At 41.2% G+C, this 24,063-nt stretch overlaps 1 protein-coding gene across 1 annotated transcript in view; it reads left to right on the top strand.

The window, feature by feature from the left end:
• C8B (complement C8 beta chain) overlaps window positions 1–24,063 on the top strand; it is a 68,540-nt gene that overhangs the window by 29,275 nt on the left and 15,202 nt on the right. Inside the window, exons 7-9 of the mRNA XM_049875969.1 lie at window positions 3,044–3,284; window positions 7,411–7,539; window positions 11,212–11,375. Of these exons, the coding sequence (XP_049731926.1) occupies window positions 3,044–3,284; window positions 7,411–7,539; window positions 11,212–11,375 (534 nt within the window). The remainder of the gene's footprint in view (window positions 1–3,043; window positions 3,285–7,410; window positions 7,540–11,211; window positions 11,376–24,063) is intronic.

Here is a 24,063-nt window from a genome sequence, read left to right as displayed (position 1 = left end):
TGGAAGAGTAGTAATTGGAGTGGGAAGTAGTGGGATACGATGTAGAAGCAGGTGACAGGGATATGTGAGGAACCTTGAGTTCCTGGGTAAGAAAGGTATATTTTATTCTCTAGCCACTGAAAGTTTTTAGTATGGTGTGATACGATGGAAAATTAAGTTGATGGGGCTTTAAGGAGAATAAGACTGAGGTCTACAGTGATTCATATGAGAAAAAAGAATGATGGAGGCTCAGAAATCTCTCCACTGCCTAAATATTAACCAGCAGGAGATAGTAAATAATTAGATTGTAATTGTCTTTGCTTGTCTTCTTTTTTTCTGAGCTCCTTCAGGGCAGAGGCTGTTTCTTTCATCTCTAGACTCAGAATGGCACTTAGTAGGTGCTCAGGACTGAAATACAGTGATGTAAGATAGCACTAAGAAACAAAACAAAGGATGCCATCCATTTACTCCTTCCGTTTCTCCCACTCTCTGCCTCCCTTCCCACCTCCCTGATTCAAATAGACAGTTGGGATCTGAAGACATAAACATGATTTTTTGTCTTTAAGCTCACTGTCTAGTAGGAGAGGTGAACACATAAGCAGATAATTTGCTTTAATTTTTTTTTTTTTTGATCACTTGTAACACAGCATGGTTGTATATGCTATAAAGGAAATATAAGTAAAGTGCAGTGCAATCCTAGAGAAGGGAATGTGTGTCTGGGGAGATCTAGGGTGGTATCAAATAGGAATGGGGACATTGGTGGTTCAGTGGTAGAATTCTTGCCTTCCATGAGAGAGACCCAGGTTTGATTCCCAGTCAAGGCACTTCAAGCATCGTCACCACTAATCTATCAGTAGAGGCTTGAGTGTTGCTATGATGCTGAACAGGTTTCAGTGAAGTTTCCAGACTAAGACGGACTAGGAATAAAAGCTTGGAGATCTACTTCTGAAAATCAGTCAGCAAAAATCCTATGGGCCACAATGGCTTGTTCTGCAGTCAATCAATGGGATGGCACAGAACCAGGCAGCATTTGGTTCTGTTGTGCATGGGGTCACCATGAGTTGGGAGCTGACTCAGTGGCAGCTAACAACAACTGCAATCAAATAGGAAGCAACAATTGAGCAAGGATTTAAAAGATAAGTAGGTATGTGTCAGGCAGAAAAGAGGGGAAAGCATTTCAGGCAGAAGGAACAGTGTGTGCAAAATCATATGATGAAAAAGAGTGGCAGGTTTAGGGAAGAATGGAAATGAAATTAGTGCTGATATATGGGGTGGGTGCTGGGAAATTGTATAGTATGGGGAGGAAAAACTCAAGGTTGTAGAATCTGAAACAAGAGAGGCTACTGGGGGACAAATTATGAAGTCTTATATTCAAAAGTAAAGGAGGTGATTTTATTCTGGAGATAATAGAGAGCCAATGAGGGGCTTTATTATATGCCCAGAGGAGCATTATCATAATACTACTAGAGTTTTAGGAAGTCACATCTGATAGGAGCGTTGAAAGCAGGCTAGAGAAAGAAAGGGAATCAGCAGGGAGGCTTTTATTACAACCCAAGCCAGAGGGGATGAGACCTGAAATATTTAGAAAAATAATGAACAGAGAAGCTAGTTTCTGCTTAGGTAGGAGTGGAGAGAGAAGGGAAAGTGTCACGACTCATTAGGGAACAAGACTGAACAGGATGAGAGCAAAGCAGGGAACAAAGTGAGCAGGCCTTAGTGACTGTCACAACTTGAGCTGGCATGCCTTATTGACTACCTGCCAAGTGACAGGCCAGGCTGGCTGAGTTTTGGGATGGGGGCACAATATATCTCACTGATATTTTCTACCTTTTCTCCTTTTTTTTTTTTTTTTTTGCCTACACCCTACTATAGGAACCTGTCACCTCAGGTTACATGAATACCTACCTACCTACCAGTTGGAGTCCCTGGGTGGTACAAACAGTTAACACACTCAACTGCTAATTGAAAAGTTGGAAGTTTGAGTCCACTCAGAGGTGCATTGGAAGAAAGGTCTGGTGATCCCTTTCCAAAAATCAGACATTGGAAGCCCTCTGGAGCACGGTCCTACTCTGACACACATGGGGTCTTCATGAGTTGGAACCAAGGCAACAGCGCCTGATGGTGGTGGTGGTAACCTACCAGTTGGTGTTGAGTCAATTCCGACTCATGGTGACTCCATGTGTGTCAGAGTTGAAATGTGTTCTATAGGAATTTCAGTGCCTGGATTTTCTTCCACGGTGTCTTGGGATGGACTCAAACTTCCAACTTTTCAGTTAGCAGCTGAACACGTTAACTGTTTGCACTACCGAGGGACCTCTGGTTATATGATTATTTCCTGAATGCTTCATCTAACATCACCGTCTTTCAGTCTCTCAGACATCAGGAGTCACCAAATTTTTTCTGTAAATAATAAGTAGGAGTAAATAGTAAGTATTTCAGGCTTTGTAGGTCCTTGGGATCTCTCTCGTAACTGATTAACTCTGCCATTTTAATATGAAAGCAGCTATGGACAACATGTAAATGAATAAATGTGGCTGTGTTTCAATAACTTTTTTTTTTTTTACAAAAACAGGCCTTGGATCTGCTCTGCAGGCTGTAGCTTGCTGACTCCTGCCATACATTATAACATCTAGCCTTCCGAAAGCACTACTCCTGTGCTTTCTTGAGTGGCTTTTCTTCATGGAGTTTAATAGGCGTAAGCAGAGGTTGCCTTTGTAGATTAGCATACTCTAGACTAACGGCTCCTTGGTGGTGTCTCATTAGAGCAACCTCGTGCTCTTCCTCTGCTCTCTGCCAGGTCTGTTTCCAGTTATCCTTCATGTACCTTATTCACTACAGTATGGAGATGAGTTAAGAGCAATCTCTTCCAAGCTGAAAAGGACATTGGAATATTTATGAAAAATGAAACCTTGTCAAAGAGACCCTCTTCCCTATATATCCTAAAGGAATCATAAGAATGATGACCCCAGGCCAAGAACATCAGGTGGTATTTGTAAAGTTCATCTTCTCGTTTAAGATTCCTAACTTTAAAGGTCTGGTTTTCCCATGTTGGTATTTCATTTAGAAAAGCACATTTCTGCATGCGCGCTCTGACCTTGAAGTCGCACATTACAAGCTGAAGCCCAGGAACCTCATGCTCCATTACGAATTCCTTCAGAGAATCAAGCGGCTGCCCCTGGAGTACAGCTATGGGGAGTACAGAGATCTCTTCCGAGATTACGGGACCCATTACATCACAGAGGCTATACTCGGGGGCACTTATGAATACACACTCGTGATGAACCAGGAGGCCATGGAGAGAGCAGGTACACTTCCCAGGGACCTTGATTTTCCTGGTGGGGCATGTGCAAGCTATGAGTTGATGGGAGAGCCTTCCATTAGTTGGAAGGGAAGAGTCATAGGTTATCCTAATTTTCTTTTCCTTCTACCCCCTAGCTACACCTTCACAGTCTCATTTACAGATTCCTCCTTCTCTTCTTGACGTGACCCTCTGTCTGGGTCATGTCCTCTTTTTCTACAACTCCTCTGTCTGTCTAGAAGATCTTATCCAATCTCACGGCTTTAAATACCTTCCACATGCAGATAACCCCCCACCTATATGTTCATCCTTGTCTTTGTTTTTTAGTGCTGCTACAAAAGAAATACCACAAGACGGTGGCTTGAATAAAGAGATATTTATTTTCTCACAGTTTAGAGGCTAGAAGTCCCAATTCAGGACACTGGTTCTAGAGGAAGGCTGTCTGTACACTCTTGGGGGGAAATCCTTGTCTCAGTTTCTCTAGCCTTGGTGTTCCTCCATTCCTTGGTGACCTCCATATGGCTTCTATATTTCCCTCATTGTGCTCACTTGCTTCTGTACCTAATCTGCTCTTCTCATATCTCAAAAGTGGTTAGCTTTAAGACATGCCCTATCTGATACAGCCTCATTAATACAACAAAGAAAACCCTATTCCCAAACGGGGTTACATCAAAAGGTATAGGGGTCAGGATTTCTAGCACACATTTTTCAGGGACACAATACAACCCATAGCAGTCCTGAGTCTCTTTCCTGCACTCAAGAGCTCATGTCAAAATGCCTCCCTGATATCTCCATTTGAATGTCTGTCATCACCAACTCAGCAAGCTCTGAGGAGAACACCAGACTTTTCTTCCCAAATGTTTCTTCCATAGTCATCCCCACCTCAGAAATGATTTACCATCCAACCTGTGGCTCAAGCCAAAAACCTAGGAAGCAACTTTGATTATTTTTCCTTCCTATCAGCAAGACCCATCAGCTGTATCTTCAAATTATATTTTCTCTCCATCTTTACTGCTACCACCTTAGACTTACTCTGAGACCAGTGCTTCTCAAATTTTAATGTGCATACACATTGCCTGAGACTCTTGTTAAAAGGGAAACTCTGATTCAGTATGCTTGGGATGAGACCTGAGATTCTGCATTTCTAACAAGCTTTGTTGTGATGCTGATGCTGCTGGTCTAGAGACCACACTTTAAGTAGAAAGACTCCAGATTATTACAATTAGCTTCCCAAGTAATATTCAACTTCCTTTCCTCCCCTATAATCCACCCTCCACACAGCAAACATAGTGATGTTTCCTAACAGTAAAATCAAATAATTTCACACTCAGGGCCTTTCAGTTATAATCAATTACAAGTGGAATACTGCTTTCCAATCCAGTATTCTTTCCTACAAAGAGGCCTGGTTGTACAGTGGTTAAGTGCTTGGCAGCTAACTGAAAGGTCAACAGTTCAAATCTACCGGTGGCTCCTCAGAAGAAAAGATCTGGTGATCTAATCTTGTTCAGATTTCATTCTAGGAAGCCCTATGGGGCAGTTCTACTCTGTCCTGTAGGGTTGTTATGAATTGGAATCAACTGGACAGCAACAAGTTTGGTTTCGGTTTTTTATTCTTTCCTGTAAGATGGTGTTCGTAGGGTTAGGTGAACTTCCCTGGATCACACAGTTTGCAGAGGCAGAGCCCAGGCTTGGCTTCATGTATACTTGCAAGGGGAACAGACCAAAAAACCAAACTCATTGTTGCCAAGTCGATTCCGACTCCTGGCAGCCCCATGTGTTACAGAGTAGAACAGTTCCATAGGATTTTCTTGATTCTAATCTTTTATGGAACCAGATGGCCAGACCTGTCTAGTGTAGTGCCTTTGGGTAGATTCAAACTGCCAACCTTTAGATTAGTAGTCAAGTGCAAACTGTGTGCGCCACCCAGGGACCTTGCAAGGTAACACGTGGTGTGTAATAGAAAGTATGTCAGTGTGACCTCAGTCTTGCCAAAACCAGGAATACCAATATTTCAAACATGCTTCATCTAGTTACTCAAACTCTTCCCTACAAAAAAGGCTCTATGGTCAAATAAGTTGGGGACACATTGCATAATATCCCACTCTTGGGTTTCATAAAGTGCAGCAAAATAACTTCTTTACCCCTTTTAATGGAGCATCTGTCACATAGGGTTTTCATGGCTGTAATCTTTACAGAAGCAGATCTTCAGGTCTTTCTCCTGCAGAGCCGCTGGGTGAGTCCAAACAGCCAAGTTTTTGGTTTGCAGCTGAGTGCTTAACCATTTGCACCACAAATGAAGGGCTCCTTCATTTGATCGCAGAAGCCCTTTTTCTTGTAATACCTGCTAAAATCTTCGAGAGTTAGTGCGTCAAGGAATGTGCTTTGGAAAAAACTGATCTACGCCAATACTACAAGACAACAGCAGTACTCAAAGTTGCTCTTCTCTGCCTGCACTGGCCTCAAAGTGCTATTGAAAGATGCTCACAAGTCACAGCTGGCATTTCGTTGAGACTAGGAGGAGAGGAGGATGCCTTGGGGAGAATTAGGGAGGGAGGAAGTGGGAAATGGTCTAAAGCTGAAGAAGAAATGGGGGAAATTAACATGTATCAATCCCCTCCATTTTGCCAGACAGTGTACCAGAGACATTATGTGCGTTGCCACGATTATTCAAGGAGTCCGTGAGTGGTGCACACTGTTAAACACTCCACCACTAGGTGGAAAGGTTGGCAGCTCGAACCCACCCAGAGGCACTTTGGAAGACAGGCCTGGTAATTTGCTTTCAAAAGGTCACAGCCATTGAAAACCCTATGGAGCAGTTCTACTCTGCACACAGGGGGTCGCCATGAGTTGGAATCAACTTGACGTTAGCTAGCAACAACAATCTCAATCAATCAACAAGCTCTTTCCGCTACATCAAAGATTAGAGGGGCTGGGTCAGAGGAAGTGGATTTCAGCAGCCTCTGTACTCACTGGATCTATCTCTAGAGACTGATAAGGAATCAAATTTATAGAAAATGACTCTGGGCACATCTCCTATTTGGAAGGCAGTGAAAGCTCTCAGAGAAGGGACTGAAAAGGGAGACTGATACCATCTCATATGAAATCTCTGCCCTGGTGCCAGTAGTTGCTGTCTTAGGTTTCTCTATATAAATAGAACCAGCGATAGATAGATACATACATATATAAACAAACAAAATCTGTAGAAAGAGAGATTAAGATTGGTTGATTTATTCTAAGACATTGGCTCACACAATGGTGGGGGGCTGCTAAACCCAAAATCTGTACGCCACATGCTGGAGACTCCTGCAGGGTCGGGTTCCAAAATCTGTAGGTCAAATAATGGAAAAAGTGAAGAGTAAGGAAGTTCTGAAAAAATGTCTATTTATAGTCTGGAGGCAAAATAAACCCTAGAGAAACTCCCTTTTTGTTCTTAAGGCCTTCAACGGATTGGTTGAGGCCTACGCACGTTATGGCAGGCAATCCGCTTTACTTAAGGCCAATTGATCAAATCACACGTAAATACGCTTCACAGGAGTCCCTGGGTGGTGCAGACGGTTAACACCTCGGAATAAAGCCGGCGGTCTACTTTCAAAAAATATGAGCCGTTAAAAATCTTATGGAGTGGTGTTCTACTCTGACACATATGGGGTCTCCCTGTGTCACAATGGACTAATTGGCAACTGATTTTTTTTTTAACCACTTCATAACAGCAGTTAGACTCGTATTTGACCAAACAACTGGGCACTCTGGCCTAGCCAAGTTAACGCATAAAATTAAGTATCACGGCTACCTACAATATATGAGACTGGCAACCCATTTCTTTGATCCCGAGTCCCTGTGAGGCAGTCAGAAAGGGCAAGACCTCTGGAATCTGTCACCCATTGAAAAACTAAAAACCTATTGCTATTGAGCCAATTCCAACACATAACAACCCTGTAAGGACAGAGTAGAACTGCTTCGTAGGGTTCCTGAGGAAGCAGACTGCCACATCATTCTCCCTTGAAGTGGCTGGTAGGATGGAACCACCGACCTTAACTGAGTGCTTAACCACTGCACTGCCAGAGCTCCAAACTGTCACAGGGAAAGGGTGAATTACCTTTTAGTTCATGGGCCTCTTTCCTTGCTTCCTCCAGATTTCTCTCTTGACGATGTCCAGGAATGTGCCAAGCACGGTTTTAAAATTCGTGTGCCCATCAAAGTGGTGTCTGTCAAGGTGGGTGTGTCAGCAAACCTGTGTGATGCCATTCTGAAGGAAGTAGAAGGTGAGTGAAAGGGGAACAGGATTTCTGTGTTTACAATGTATTCCTCCCTATTTCCTACCTGTCTCAGTCTTTCTTTAAGCTCAAGACTAGGTATTCCAAGGCACTTCAATTAAAATAATAATAATTCATCCCATAAAAATGTACCAAGCTCCTACTATGTGCTAGGCATACACAAATGAATTAAATAGAATTCCTGCCTTCCTGGTGCTCACATAAGGTAGGCAAACAACTAAAGAAGTAATGAGGAGACAGTGATAAAAACCAATACCATCTTGCTGGAGGGAACATTTGAACAGTAACTTGAGGACTGAAGTATCATGTTGGTTTTTTTTAGGTGGGAAAAAAAAATCCAACAATGGAAATCCAGTCTGAGGTCTGGCTGTTGGCCTGGCTAGAGGTAGAATTCTAGGGTGGGGATGGAGATACAAAGGCTGAAGGGCAGGTAGGTGAAGAGGCTAGTCCTTAGTGAATAATGGGTGATATGGAGACTTGAACAACAAAACCACAGATCTTATGTTGTTGTTAGGTGCTGTTGAGTCAGTTCTGACTCATAGCAACCCTGTGTAAAACACAACGAAACACTGCCCTGTCCTGTGCCACCCTCATGATGGTTGTTAAGCTTGATCCCATTGTTGCAGCCACTTTGCCAATCCATCTCATAGAGGGTCTCCCTCTTTTTCACTGGCCCTCTACTTTACCAAGCATGATGTCCTTCTCCAGGGACTGGTCCCTCCTGATAACGTGTCCAAAGTATGTGAGACAAGGTTTCACCATCCTTGCTTCTAAGGAGCATCCTGGCTGTACTTCCTCCAAGACAGATTTGTTAGTTCTTTTGGCAGTCTATTCAACATTCTTCGCCAATACCATAACTCAAAGGCATCCATTCTTCTTCAGTCTTCCTTATTCATTGTCCAGCTTTCGCATATAGCATAGCCCAAATGGCAAGGGGACCAGATCTGAGGTGAGAATGGAAGCCAGGGTATAGAGCCAGGTATCTGGAAGCAGGGAACTTAGAGCCAACACAACCGAGCTGGGAATCAACACAGGGAGTGGAATAAGAAAGAGAGACTGAGCAGCAGGCTTCAGTTCCCTAAGCCTTCTGCAGCACAAGCAGCTCTGCATTTCTCTGCTCTGTATATTAAGCTTGTGCCTAAGATTATATTTGAAGAAACAGTTCCACAGCTGAAACCAAACAAAATAAAACAATACCAACAAAAATTAACTGCTGGTCTACAACAATCTCTTGCACCGTGACTGTCTTATTGTTGGTATTGTTCTTTGTTCATTTTGGTGGGTCTGGGTTACAAAATGTGTCATACATAGAGAAAAGTGCATTAAACATATGAACTGTTTAAAGAAGACTGGTAAATTAAACCCCTACCAGGTCACTAATTAGAGCACCAGCACCCTAGAAATCTCTGCCAATCCCAACTCCTCCTCCCTTTTTGAGATAACTACTAACCTTACTTTTGTGTTAAACATTTTCTTTCTTTCTTTATAGTTTTACCACCTATCTGTATCATTAACCAATATGGTTTAGTGTTGCTTGTTTTTGAATTTTATATGGATGGAATGTAATCTTTTCAGTATTGTTTATTTCACTCAGCATCATGTTTGGAAGATTTATCCATGTTCTTGTGTATAACTATAATTAGTTCAAGGAGTCCTGGTGGTGCAATGGTTAAGTGCTTGGCTGCTAACCAAAAGGTCAGCTCCATGGGAGAAAAGACCTGACAATCCGCTCCCATAAAAATTACAGCCTAAGAAACCCTATGGGGCAGTTCTACTCTGTCATATCGAGTTGCTATGAGTCAGAATATACTTGACGGCACACAACAACAATGTAGTTTATTTCCATCCCTGTGTAGTACTTTATTATATGAATATACCACTATTGGCCATTCTACTGTTGGTGAACATTATTTCCTGTTTCACACAATTATAATGGATGCTGCTATGAACATTTTTACACACTTATCTGGTATATATGTGCAAGTGTTTTCTCAGGTATATACCTAGGAGCAGAATAGCTGTGATGCAGAGTATGTCCTTTTTTTACTTTACTGGATAATTCTAAACTGTTTTCTGAAATAGTTGTACCAATTCGCGCATTTACTGGCAATGTATGAGACTCACTTTTTTATGATGCTCGGGTATTTCAGACTCAAATCTGAGTCACAACTTTATACCAGCTTTTTTGGCATTGGGCACATGGATGACTTAGAATGGATATGACTTACTGATGTGACTGGGGGATTGCAGGGCAGCTGCATACTAAACCCAGCCGGTGCCGTTGAGTCGATTCTGACTCATAGAGACCCTATAGGACAGGGTAGGACGCAGCCTCATAGGAACTCAAAATACTAATCATTTTATAGAAGCCACTGTTTAGTGAGTAGCTACTACATCCAGGTCCAGCCTTTATGAATTTCTCTACATTTGTCATTACTTACAAAGAAGTGATATAGCTTATCACTCCTTCACATCTTGTGCCTCAGATTTCTTATCTGTAAAGTGAGGACTATATAGTTTTATAGTGAAAATTAAATGAGTTAATGCATGTTCAACACTTAGATACTCAGTAAAAGATCAATCATTGTTAGTATTGAGCCATTTATTCTTTACAGAGATTCAGAGGATCCACTTTGTAGGTAATGAAAAAATAAATCTCACACTGTGTAGATGATTTTCCCAAGACTACAAGGCTAGAAAAAGATCTGAGGCTCATGCCTGGCAAAGGTGTGCAGAGTTACTGGGGTGGAGGAGATAAACTGAGTTTTCAGTCACACGGGCTCTACCACGCTCCACCCCCAGGATGGAGGTGAGGTGGAAGTTATTTGACCAAGGAGTGGTAGCTTTGAAACTAGGCAGACCTTGTTTAACATTTGTCTTTTTGACGATACTAGCTTATGGGCTTGGGCAAGTGACTTATAATTCCATTCATGAGTTTCATCATTTGTGAAGTAGATCTAATAATGCATAGCTTAGGGAATTACTATCAGGATAAAACTAAATATTATACTTTTCTATCATCTATCTATGTTTTTATCTATCTATCATCTATATCACCTATCTATCACCTATCTCTATCTGTCATCTATCTACCTATCTATCTATCTGAAGCCCAGGTAGTTCAGTGGTTAAGAGCTGTGGCTGCTATCTGAAAGGTCAGCACTTCCAATCTACCAGCCACTCCTTGGAAACCCTATGGGGCAGTTTTACTCTGCTCTATAGGGTCACTATGAGCCGACATTGACTCAACAGCAGCAGGTTATCTATCTATCTTTATCTATCTATCATCTATCTATCTATCTATCTATCTATCTATCTATCTATCTATCTATCTATCTATCTATCTATCTATCTATCTATCTATCTATCTATCTGTCTATCTATCATCTGTCAATTGATTGATTGATTGATTGATTGATCTTGCATAGACTCACTCAGTGACTGGAGCTTATAGATGCTCAAAATAAACATCATGTTTTTGCCTTTCTCTGACTTGTGTTATGTGTGATTGGGTGAGCTTCCATTTTGCCCCTTGCACCATGACTCCCCTGGGCTGAGCTCAGTGAATATTATGGTAGCATTGTTGGTTGACTTGCAGTAAATTCCAAAGGACTACAGTGGATCTCTCTATAACATGCCAGCTCTCCATGTCCATTTCAGATAGAAACAAGAGAAAGACTGTGGTGAATGATTTGGTGGTCTTCGTACGAGGAGGGGCAAGTGAGCACATCACCACTCTGGCATACAAGGAGTTGCCAACGGCAGAGCTGATGCAGGAGTGGGGAGATGCTGTGCAGTACAACCCAAGCATCATCAAAATCAAGGTATAAGTAGCTTTTCTACCCATGTGTGCCTCTCTTCAGAGAACAGCTTCTGAGGGCCTACTATGAGCAAGCTAGAGGATGCGGAGAGCAACAGGACTTAGGCTTTAATCTTGAGACATATACATTACAGTGAAAAATATATCTGGAGTGAACAGATTACATCACTCAGCACTACCTAGCCCGAACTCCCTCTCACTTGGGCCCCCAAGTTGCTAGAGGAAATTTACTATCCACTTCTAGCCTTCTTAAATTAGTATTCTTTCCATTACATCAGAGAATCACTCATTCAGTTATTCATTCAAGCATTCATTCATTCAACCAACAAATAATTGCTAATTTGCTGCTATGTTATAGGAACTAAGGTACTGAAGGGAAAGAGAGGAAGAAACAAGGATGAAAAATGCAGTGTATACTGAAAAATAAGATTTATATATACATAACTATCTTACAGAACAGGAGAATATGCCATGAAAACAGTGAACATGTTCTGAGCACCTACTATATTCATGACACTCTGCCAAAGGCTTTAGAAATGTGTTTCTTCTAATTTGCATAACGGGTCTACAAATTAAGTATTCTTATCTCCATTTTGTGACTGATAAAAATCAAGGGTCAGAGAGGTTGTATTCATCTACGACTGCTCAAGAATCTCTATTAGGTCTGGACCTGAGACCTTGACCTCTTCCCTCCCCTCCAGACTCTCCTGTGGGTTTGGTGAATAAAAAATAATGATCCTAAGCACCTGTCACCGAAACAGGAGAAGTTTTACAACCTTAAACTAAAAAGACATATGTTAGAGCAGGACTGTCATATACATCAGCAATGGTTGGTCCTTGCCTGTGGGGACTTCAGCACGGCATCCATGTCACATCTTACATCATCCCCTTCTTGGCATTGCCTGTAGAGTCCTTGATGGTCCAGTATCCGCCCCCTGGAGATTTTCCCTTGCAACCAAGGAGAGGAATTGAGAGACTGCGGCTCTGATGGGAGTGCCTGCAGTTCCCAACCACAGTGTCTTTATTTGTGTGTCAAATTCTTAATTTATGCAGAAGAAGAAGGCTACCATTCAAATCCTTTCCTCTGCCACTTGTTCAGTAATAACTCATGGAATATAGCTGCTGGCAAGTGTGTTATCGTAGGCTGGGTTCTCTAGAGAAGTGAAACCTGTAAAGTATATATAGAGAGAGAGAGAGACAGACAGACAGAAATATTTATCTCAAGGAAATGGCTCATGCCATTGAGGAGGCTGGCAATGACCAAGTTCACAGGTCAGGCTTTAGGCTAGAGGCTTCTCCTGACTCACATAGCTGCAGGGTCTGACAAACCTAAGATCATCAAGTCAGATGGCAGGCTGCTGGCTCATGGGTTGTATAGGCTGAAGAATCCAAGAGCAGCAGATAAGATGGCAGGCTGCTGGCTCACAAGCTGAGGAGGCCAAAGAATCCCAAGATCGTCAGGCAGTTTGCCAGGATGCTGGCTCAAGTCCCAAGAACCAGAGGTCAGATGATGACAATCTGAGTGCAGGAACCAGAGTAAGTGAGCGAGATTTGCCAGAACGTCCATATATACAGGATGTAGGCCATACCCTTGAGTAAACCCCCCTTACAACTGATTGACAGATCACATAATAACTGCATCATTATATAACTCCCAAATTACATTACTACTAACTGCCAAGCTGCATCATTGCATAACTACCAAACCACTGAGAATCATGGCCCAGCCAAGCTGATACACAACCTCAACCATCATAGTCCACCCCTTGTCAACTTGGCACCTGTACACATCTCCTTAAACCATACACAATCTCTAAATAAAGATAATTACAAAGCCATATATGATACAACTAATGTACATATAACTGAAAATGCACTAGCCCCCTTTACATCCTATATTATATAAGTGAATAAAACAAAAATATTTGATGTACATGTACAAGGAAGAAATACTCATAAACAACTACAGTCTTTGTTTCTGCAACTTGTCACATGGTTGTAACTGGTATTTGAAACTACCTTCTTCTACTACCCATTCCATATTCCCTTTACCCTCAGCAAGCACCTCAGCTGGCCATGGTTCTTTGGCTGGTGAGGTGATGAAAACCTTCAGTCCTGAAGGATATGGGCCATTAGTAGTCATGTTGGAATTGGGTTGCTGTACTCTCCCACTGACTTTAATCACAGGGCATGGTAATACTAAGAGACACCCTAAGGGATCTCCTGTATTCTAGACATAAAATTTTTTTTAGCCCCATTATTCAACACCAATCTGATTTCCCCTTGGTAGTCAGGGTCAATCACACCGGCCAATATGGTAATTTCCTTCTCTGCCTATTGATCCAAAGAGGCCCACCAGGCATTGTACCTCCTTTTTGTTGTAGGAGGGGCCATATGTAATAACTTATCCTTCACTTTAGAAGGAATATCTCGACGTGCCTCACATCACTGGACTACTAGGAATTTCACTGAAGTTGAAGGCACTTGAAATTTTGTGGAATTAATTTCCCACCCTCTACACACCCTGTGCATCTGTCAATTTGTCATACTGTGGGGGCTTGTGTGTTGCTGTGGTGCTGGAAGCTGTGCCACCACTATTCAAATGCCAGCAGGGCCACCCATAGTGGACAGGTTTCAGCTTAGCTTCCAGGCTAAGACAGACTAGGAAGCAGGATCCGGCCAACTACTTCTGAAAAGAATTAGCCAGTGAAAACCTTGTGAATAGCAGTGGAACATTGTCTGATATAGTGCCAGAAGAAAAGCCCCACAGGTTGGAAGGCACTCAAAATACAACTGGGGAAGTGCTGCCTCCTCAAAGTAGAGTCGACCTTAATGACGTGGAAGGAGTCAAGTTTCCAGGACCTTCATTTGCTGATATGGCATGATTCAAAATGAGACGAAACAGCTGTAAACATACATTGATAATTGGAACATGGGATATATAAAGTATGAATCTAGAAAAATTGGAAGTTGTCAAAAATGAGCTGGAAAGCTTGAAGATAGATATCCTAGGCATTAATGAGCTGAAATGGACTGGTGTTGGTCATTTTGAATTGGACAATCTTATGGTCTACTATACCAGGAATGACAATTTGGAGAGGAATGGCATCACACTCATTGTCAAAAAGAACATTTCAAGATCTACCCTGAAGTACAACACTGTCAGTGACAGGATAATATCCATACACCTACAAGGAAGACCGGTTAATACAACTCTTATTCAAATTTACACAGCAGCCACTAAAGTCAAAGATGAAGATATTGAAGATTTTTACCAACTTCTGCAGTCTGAAATTGATCAAACATGCAATCAGGATGCACAGATAATTACTGGTGATTGGAATGTGCAAGTTGAAACAAAGAAGGATAGGTAGTTGGAAAATATGGCCTTCATGATAGGAATGATGCTGGAGATCACATGATTGAATTTTGCCAGACCAACTACTTCTTCATTGCAAATACCTTTTTTTCACCCACATAAAGAGCGACTATACACATAGACCTCGCCAGATGGAATACACAGGAATCAAATCAACCACATCTATGGAAAGAGACAATGGAAAAGCTCAATGTCATCAGTCAGAACAAGGCCAGGGGCCGACTGTAGATCAGACCATCAATTACTCATAGGCAAGTTCAAGTTAAAACTGAAGAGAATTAGAACAAGCCCAGGAGAGCCAAAGTATGACCTTGAATACATCCCACCTAAATTTAGAGACCATCTCAAGAATAGATTTGATGCATTGAACACTAATGATGGAAGACAGGACAAGTTGTGGAATGACATTAAGGATATCATACATGAAGAAAACAAGAGGTCATTAAAAAGACAGGAGAAAAAGAAAAGGCCTAAATGTATTTCAAAAGAGACTCAGAAACTTGCTCTTGAACCTCGAGTAGCTAAAGCAAATGGAAAAAGCGATGAAGTAAGAGCTGAACAGAAGATTTCAAAGGGCGGCTTGAGAAGACAAAGTAAAGTATTATGATGACATGTGCAAAGGCCTGGAGATAGAAAACCAAAAGGAAGAACATGCTCAGCATTTGTCAAGCTGAAAGAACTGAAGAAAAAATTCAAGGCTCGAGTTGCAATGGTGAAGGATTCTATGGGGAAAATATTAAACAACACAGGAAGCATGAAAAAAAGATGGAAGGAACACACAGAGTCACTATATCAAACAGAATTGATCGATGTTCAACCATTTCAGGAGATAACATATGATCAGGAACTGAAGAAGTCCAAACTTCACTGAAGGCATTGGCAAAAAACAAGGCTCAGGGAATTGATGGAATACCAATTGAGTTGTGTCAACAAATGGATTGGAAGTGCTCACTTATCTGTGCCAAGAAATTTGGAAGACAGGTACCTGGCCAAACAACTGGAGGAGATCCATATTTATGCCTATTCCCAAGAAAGGTGATCCAACTGAATGTGGAGATTATAAAACAATATCATTAACATCACATGCAAGCAAAATTCTGCTGAAGATCATTCAAAAACGGCTGCAGGAGTATATCGACAGGGAACTGCCAGAAATTCAGGCTGGATTCAGAAGAGGACGTAGAACCAGGGATATCATTGCTGACATCAGATGGATCCTGGCTGAAAGCAGAGAATACCAGAAGGATGTTTCCCTGTGTTTTATTGACTATGCAAAGGCATTCAACTGTGTGGATCATAACAAACTGTGGATAACACTGCGAAGAATGGGAATTCCAGAACACTTAATTGTGCTCATGAGGAACCTTTACATAGATCAAGAGGCAGTTGTTCAGACAGAACAAGGGGATACTGATTGGTTTAAAGTCAGGAAAGGTGTGCATCAGGGTTGTATTCTTTCACCATACCTATTTAATCTGTATGCTGAACAAATAATCTCAGAAGCTGGACTATATGAAGAAGAATGGGGCATCAGGATTGGAGGAAGACTCATTAACAACCTGCGTTATGCAGATGACACAGTCTTGCTTGCTGAAAGTGAAGAGGACTTGAAGCACTTACTAATGAAGATCGAAGACCACAGTCTTCAGTATGGATTACACCTAAACATAAAGAAAATAAAAATCTTCACAACTGGATCAATAAGCAACATAATGAGAAACAGGGAGGAGATTGAGTTTGTCAAGGATTTCATTTTATTTGGATACACAATCAACGCCAATGGAAGCAGCAGTCAAGAAATCAAAAGAAGCATTCCTTGGGCAAATTGGCTGCAACAGATCTCTCTAAAGTGCTAAAAAGCAAAGATGTCACCCTGAGGACTAAGGTGTGCCTGACCCAAGCCACGGTGTTTTCAATCACCTCATATGCATGCAAAAGCTGGACAATGAATAAGGAAAACTGAAGAATTGATGCCTTTGAATTGTGGTGTTCATGAAGAATATTTAATATACCATAGATTGCCAAAAGAACAAACAAACCTGTCTTGGCAGAAGTACACCAGAATGCTCCTTGGAAGCAAGGATGGTGAGACTGCGTTTCACATATTTTGGACATGTTGTGAGTAGGGGCCAGTCCCTAGAGTAGGATGTCATGCTTGGTAAAGTAGAGGTCCAGCGAGAAAGAGGAAGACCCTCAATGAAACAGATTGATACAGTGGCTGCAACAACAAGCTCAAGCATAGCAATATCAAGGATGACACAGGACCGGGAAGTGTTTCATTCCGTTGTGCATAGGGTCACTGTGAGTCAGAACCAACTTGGCAGAATCTAACAACAACATGCTGCAGTTTTACCAATAAATCCAGAGTCATTGACACTTCTTCCCTAAGAGGTCCAATCTGTGTAATGTCATCAGTGTAATAGACCAGTGTGAAGTCTTTTGGAAGAGAAAGGCAATTAAAGTCCTTGCAGACTAAATTATGATGTAGGGCAGTAGAGCTGATATACTGCTGAGGTAGGACAGTGAAGGTGTATTGCTGGCCTTGCCAGATGAAGGCAAACTGATTCCAGTCTTCTTCAGAACTGGAATTGAGAAAAGGCAGTGGCCAGATCAATAGCTGAATACCAGGTACCAGGAGATGTTTTAAATTGCTCAAGCAGTGAACCACATCTGAAACAGCAGCTGCAATTGAAGTCACCACCTGGTTAAGTTTATGACAATGCACTGTCATTCTCCAAGCTCCATCCGTTTTTTCGTACAGGCCAAATTGGCAAGAAGAATGGGGATGTGGTGAGAATCACCACCCCTGCATCCTTCAAGTCCTTGATGGTGGCATTCATCTCTGCGATCCCTCCAGGAATGCCATGTTGCTTTTGGTTTACTATTTTCCTAGGTAGGAGCAGTTCTAATGGCTTTCCCTTGGTTTTTCCTACCATAATAGCCCTTACTCCACTTGTCAGGGATTCAATGTGGGGGTTATGCCAGTTGCCGAGTACACCTATTCCAATTTTTCAGTCTGGAACTGGAGAAATCACTACAGGATGGGATCAGGGACACACTGGACCAACTGTGAGACAAACCTGAGCTAAGACTTCGTTAATAACCTGACCTCCATATGCCCCCAGTCTGACTGGTAGGCCACAGTGATGTTTTGGGTCTCTTGAAATTAGTGTCAGTTCAGAGCCAGTATCCAGTAATTCCCCAAAATTCTGATTATTTCCTTTTTCCCAATGAACAGTCCCTCTCGTAAAAGGCTGTAGATCCATTTGGGGAAGGCTGAGAGATACAATAACAGTCTAAATTTTTGGCAGTGTTGTGGGGTCTTTCCTCAAGTGGACCCAGCCTCCCTTCCATTCAAGAGGTTGTGGGTCTTTAAACCCTCTCAGGTCTGGGAACTGATTGTGCCATGACTCTCTATTCTGGTGATTCAAATTAGAATACCATTCACTGGATCTAGAATTCTTCCATTTGTACAGATCAAGTAAATATTTAGCAGAATTCCCATCTATTTCACTCCTAGGGACATCATGACTAAGTAGCCAGTGCCATAAGTCCGTAGGAGTCAGCCTATTCTGATTACTGGTTTGACTCTGTTGCCCATTACAATAACCACATCCACCTTGTCTTTGTCAATTGAGCATCGCCATTTGGCCCCTACCACCACGGGGTTCAATTAGCACCATCATAGTTAGTTGTCTTACTTCAGTTAGGGCAGTTCCCACTGTCAAATCTGATTTACATAAAATAGCAATCACAGCAGTCTTCAAAGATGCCGGAGCTCCCTTCACAAGTTTGTTCCTCACTGTCGTGGTTAAAGGTGTGTTCTCTGGGCACTCCATGTATGGGTCTGTAGGTCTAACCTAATCAATCCACTCTAATATTCCAATTTCCCTGAGCCTTATTACACCTTCTCCTACAGTTTACCACGGCAGGTCTGGTTCTGGTACTTCAACTTGATTTAGTGTCGGTCACAGCATAATCCATGCTTCAGCAACCCAACAAAATAAACTATTAGATCCTTTCCTAATCGCTGAAGTTAAAACATTGAATGAAGAATCTGTGCTTAGTAGACCCATATCAATAAACTCAGAATGATCCATCTTTATGTTCCTTGCACCATTATCCCACACCCTTAATAGCCATTCCCACATATATTCCCCAGGTTTCTGTTTGTACATATTAAAAATTTCAAGCAGTTCTTTTGGAGTGTAGCATACCTCCTCCTGGGTCATGCCTCCATAAACTAAGTCAGAAACATACATTCTGGGCATTCTAGATTTTGATGCACTCTTTCTTGCAAAAGGAAACTAAAGATGGCTTCATACTCTCAGAATAATTCTTGGCAGAGTCAGCTTACCAGTAAATGGAGAGGCTATTGCTTTTCAGACAGTAGAACCCACCAGATAAACTATTCCTAGACACATGAAAGTAGGCCAAGATTTGTGTACATAAACCAGTTGTCAAGGTCAAGATGAAGATCTGAAACAAGATTTCTGTGGAATCCAGGTAGGCAGAGAGAGAGAGAGAAGCCAAAGAAGTCTCTTTGTGTTGTCTATTGGCAAACTTTAGATATAAAGAAATGGCTCTGCTCAAGGAAGAGTTAACAGAAGACAATGGATTTTGAACAAGAGATTTTGAACACAAAAGGTAAAATTACATTCAAGATGCAGAAGAAAAGCATAAGTCTAAAATATAGACACATAGAAGTAAATTTTAGAATGCATTTGTTTTGTGATTATAATAAAATTCAAGAAAATGAGGAATTTATGGAATAAAAAATAGCCTCTGAGATGTTTAGGCAATAACCAGATGAATAGGGAAGTGGCTGAATATAGGAAAGCAAAGATACAACAGCAGAATTAAAACCTACATTGGAAACTATAAAGAACAGAATTGACATTGCAGAAAATTGAGTCAGTGATGTGGAAGTTTCTATAAAAATGTTCTTATAATACAGAAGCAAAAGACAAAGAGATTAAAACAATGACATAAAAGAAATATGATAGACAAGAACACAGAAGTGGAAATCTAAAACTCAGAGACTTCCTCCTGAGAAAGAGGCAAGATTAAATGACAAGACGCATTAATCAAGAACATAATAAGAGAAACTGCCCTGAGTTGATAATGTAAAATGAACAGCTCATTGACAACCAGGCAAGATGAATGAAAACAATAAAATACTGAAACAGAACCTGGTGATATTTTTTACTTTTAGAAACAAATATGTCCTACAGAAATAAAAGTCAAATTGGTCTTGGAACTTTATGTAACAGTAAGTGTCTGAAGATAATGGAGTGAGCTATGACAAGGTTTTGAAGAAAAAGGACTCATGAATCAGTGAGGTAGTCATGAATGGGTGAAGAATTCGAAAAGGCATTTTGAGATATTAAAGGAGTCAGAAATAGGGTTGCCACATTTAGCAAATAAAAACACAGAATTCCCAGTTAAATTTGGATCTCAGATAAAAAATGAATAATTTTTAGTGTAAGTATCTCTCAAATGGAGTCCCTGGGTGGTGCAAAGGGTTAACGTACTTGGTTGCTAACCAAAGATTAGAGGTCTTCATCTGCCCAGAGGTGGCTCAGAAGAAAGACTTGGTCATTTACTTCTATAAGATTATAGCCCCTGAAAACTCTATGGAGCATACATCTACTCTGACACAAACGGGGTTGACCTGAGTCAGAATTGACTCAACAACTGGTTTTCTGGTTTATCTCCCAAATAGTGCATGGAAGATACACCAAAAAATTAATTGTTTATCTGAAATTCAACTTTAATTGGATGGCCATATTTAACTAGCAAGCCTAGGCACAGAGTCTTTCATCCATACACATTTCTATACTAGTTAGGTTAGCCAGGTTGTGATTTGGGACCCAGGCTGTGGAGTCATTACAGAGTGTTAGCATTGTCCAGGGTAGAAGGCAAGAAGGTGGGAGCAACTTGTGCACCCATGGAGATCAGGAGAGCCTAAGTGAAACCACCTTCCTGTCTCAATTGCTTAGTACAACAGATGTTTATGTCACACAACATGTCAAAAGTGTATTATCAAGGAGGCTTTCTTCAATACAGTCACTCAGGGATCCAGGTGGATGGAGGCTTTATCTTGTCCTGTGCTTCCAAGATCACTGCAGCAGAGGTAAAGGGGCAGGACCAATCATCTCTGCTATTAAAGCTTTATCCTTAAAATGACACCCCTCACCTCTCATTGGTCAACACAAGCCACAAGGCAAATCTGCCTTTAAGAAAAACCAAAAAACCCATTGCCATCAAGTTAATTCTGACTCACAGTGACCCTATAGGACAGGGTAGAACTGTCCCATAGGGTTTCTAAGGAGCGGCTGGTGGATTTGAACTGCTGACCTTTTGGTTGGCAGCCAAGCTGTTAAACACTGTGCCACCAGGGCTTCCTGCCTTTAAGGGGGGTAGGGAATTGTCCAGAAAGACAAAGAAGCTGAGATATTTGGTAAGCAGTGATAATAACCACCACACCTTTCTGGAAGCAAACTCCTCAAAGCAAAAGCAAAGTACTCCAACTGAGAGAAGTTTTAAAGTACAAATACTGCCTGGTAACACAATATTGGATTTGGGCTAATAGATCCTACCACTCAAAAATAAGTTCTGAATTTTATACAAGAAAACCATGAATATAATAAAAAGACAAACAGAAAAAAAGCCAGAAAAATAATTTCACCACACATGAAATCCTTAATGTCTGAGGATGATACAATTTATAATAAAGACCCATCTGAAAGGAAGTGAATAGACAACCCTCAGAAGAACTACAAATGGCCAATAAATATGCAAAATTGTCAACCTCTATAGGAATAAAAAATTAAAATTAAGATAGCAATACAATAAAATAATAACAATTATTGAAGTGAGGTGATGGATATACAGCATTCATTACCCCTTCTTTCTAGTTCTAGAAGTACTTGAAATTCTCTCTAATAACAGATTTTTAAATGTAAACAAAGGATGCAATATTATTTTTCACCTATCAAATTGATGATGATTAAAAATACTCAGTGTCATTGAGAGGAAGGAGACGGGTACTTCTGTAAAACGGAATGGGAATATAAATCAGTACAACCCTTTAAGAAAAGAATATAATACTATATATTAAAAAGATTGGGCAACAATGGGTTCAAGCATAACAACAATTGTGAGCATGGCCCAAGTCCAGGCAGTGTTTTGGTCTGTGGTACGTAGGGTTGCTGTGAGTTGGAACTGACTCCATAGCATCTGACAACAACCCTCAAAAAGATTAATAAGTTTATAGCTTTTGACCCAGTAACCCCAAATGCAAGAATCTTCTAAAGACATAAATTAAAACATTGCTAAAGAGGTATGTATAACGACACGCATCATTTTATGTTATTTGTAGTAGCAAAGAGGAAAAGAAAATGACTTAAGGATCAATGAGAGGCGAAGGTTTGAATGCATTGTGGCACACCCAAGCACCAGCATACTATGAAGCCATAAAAAATCATTTTATTGAAGAATATTGACTGTCATGAGGAAATGCTCATAATATGTTAAGTGAAAAATGTGAGACATTAAATGGCACTTGTATTATGCCATCAAAATATCACTTCATCCATCTATCCAAAAATATGTGCTGAAAAAAATAGACCAAAATATGATCAGTTCAAATCCTTTTCTGCCAATTACTGTGCTTCAGTTATTTCATGAGCAGAAGACTAACTCGTAAGATTGTTGAGAGGATTAAGTTAGAAAATGTAGAGAAAATATTTAGTTCAACACCTAACAAATGCTGGTGGTGCAGTTGTTAAGCACTAGGCTCCTGTCTTAGTTGTCCAGTGCTGCTAAAGCAGAAATACCACAAGAGGATAGCTTTAACAAACAGAAAACTGTTTAGGAGGCTAGCAGTCTGAATTCAGGGTGCCAGCTCCCAGGGAAGCCTTTCTCTGTCTGTCAGTTCTGGTGAAAGGTCTTTGTCAGAGAACGTCCCTGGTCTAGGAACTTCTCAATTCAGGGACCCTGGGTCCAAAGGATGCACTTCACTCCTGGCACTTCTTTCTTGGTGGTATGAGGTCCCTATCCTCTCTGCTTGTTTCTCTCTCCTTTTATCTCTTGTAAGATTAAAGGCGATGCAGGCCATACCCCAGGGAAACTCCCCTTACATTGAATCAGGGATGTGACTTGCGTAACGGTGTTGGATTCCACCCTAATTCTCTTTAATGTAACCTAATCTTTCCTCATTAACCATAGAGATTAGTATTTACAACACATAGAAAAATTACATCAAATCACAAAATGGAGGACGTTAGAAAGAAAGGTCTGGTGATCTACTTCCAAAAATCAGCCAACAATTGTCTTACCCTCGATTGATCATGGGGATGGCACTGGGCCCAGCAGCATGTAATTCCATTGTACATGAGGTTACCATGAGTCAGGGGTTGCCATGAGTCGGGGGACACTGGATGACACCTAATAACAAAATCATTAAGAATGATTACACCGGCGTCCCTTGTGGAGAATTGTATGAGTTTAATAGTGCTCATGTGGGCAGAACATACCATTCCTTTGCAGCGAGATGACAGATATAAATAAAATTTTCACCGGGGTAGATGTGCTAAGGACCCAGTGATCAGTGTGAGCAGTAAGGATGTGCATGTGGAGCCAGTGGGAGAAAGAAAGTGGAAAAGAAAGAGGGAGGAAAGAACAGCAAACTAAGGAACAAACAATTGCACCATATTAACTTGAGCTAAAAAGGGATCTGTGGAGTCCTGAGGAGCTGCTGCTAAGTTCCACGGCAAACTGTAGACTGCAGTTTTGGAGAACCGTGGGATAGAGGTGGGAGAGTGGGAATAATCAACCCGTTTTCATCAGTAATCATCATGAGCGAGTAGAAAAGACACAAGCTTTGAATTAGAATCCTAGCAATGCATTTATAAGTTGTGTGAGTTTGATCAAGTTACTAACGTCATCTGAAAATGAGTAAATAGTTGTTACCGTGTGAGAATGAACCAAAAAACCAGTGGCCACTGAGCTGATGCTGACTCATGGCAACCTCATATGTGTCACAGTAGAATAATTGTGCTCCACAGGTTTTTCAATGGCAATGATCTTTCAGAAGTAGATTGCCAGGGGCCTCTGGGTGGTTTTGAACTGCCCAACTTTCAGAAATGAGTGTTTAAACATTTTTTTCCACTCAGGGACCTGTGAGGATGAAGTGGGATCACATCTGCAACCCCCCAGCACAGCTCCTGGCACACAGCAGATCGTAGACATGAAAGGTTTATTGTAATTCCACCACTGACTTGCTCCATCTCCTTGAGCAAATCTCAGT

The sequence above is a fragment of the Elephas maximus genome, chromosome 3, assembly GCF_024166365.1.
Source record: "Elephas maximus indicus isolate mEleMax1 chromosome 3, mEleMax1 primary haplotype, whole genome shotgun sequence".
Classification (NCBI taxonomy): domain Eukaryota; kingdom Metazoa; phylum Chordata; class Mammalia; order Proboscidea; family Elephantidae; genus Elephas; species Elephas maximus.
This window is presented reverse-complemented; position numbering and strand designations above follow the sequence as displayed.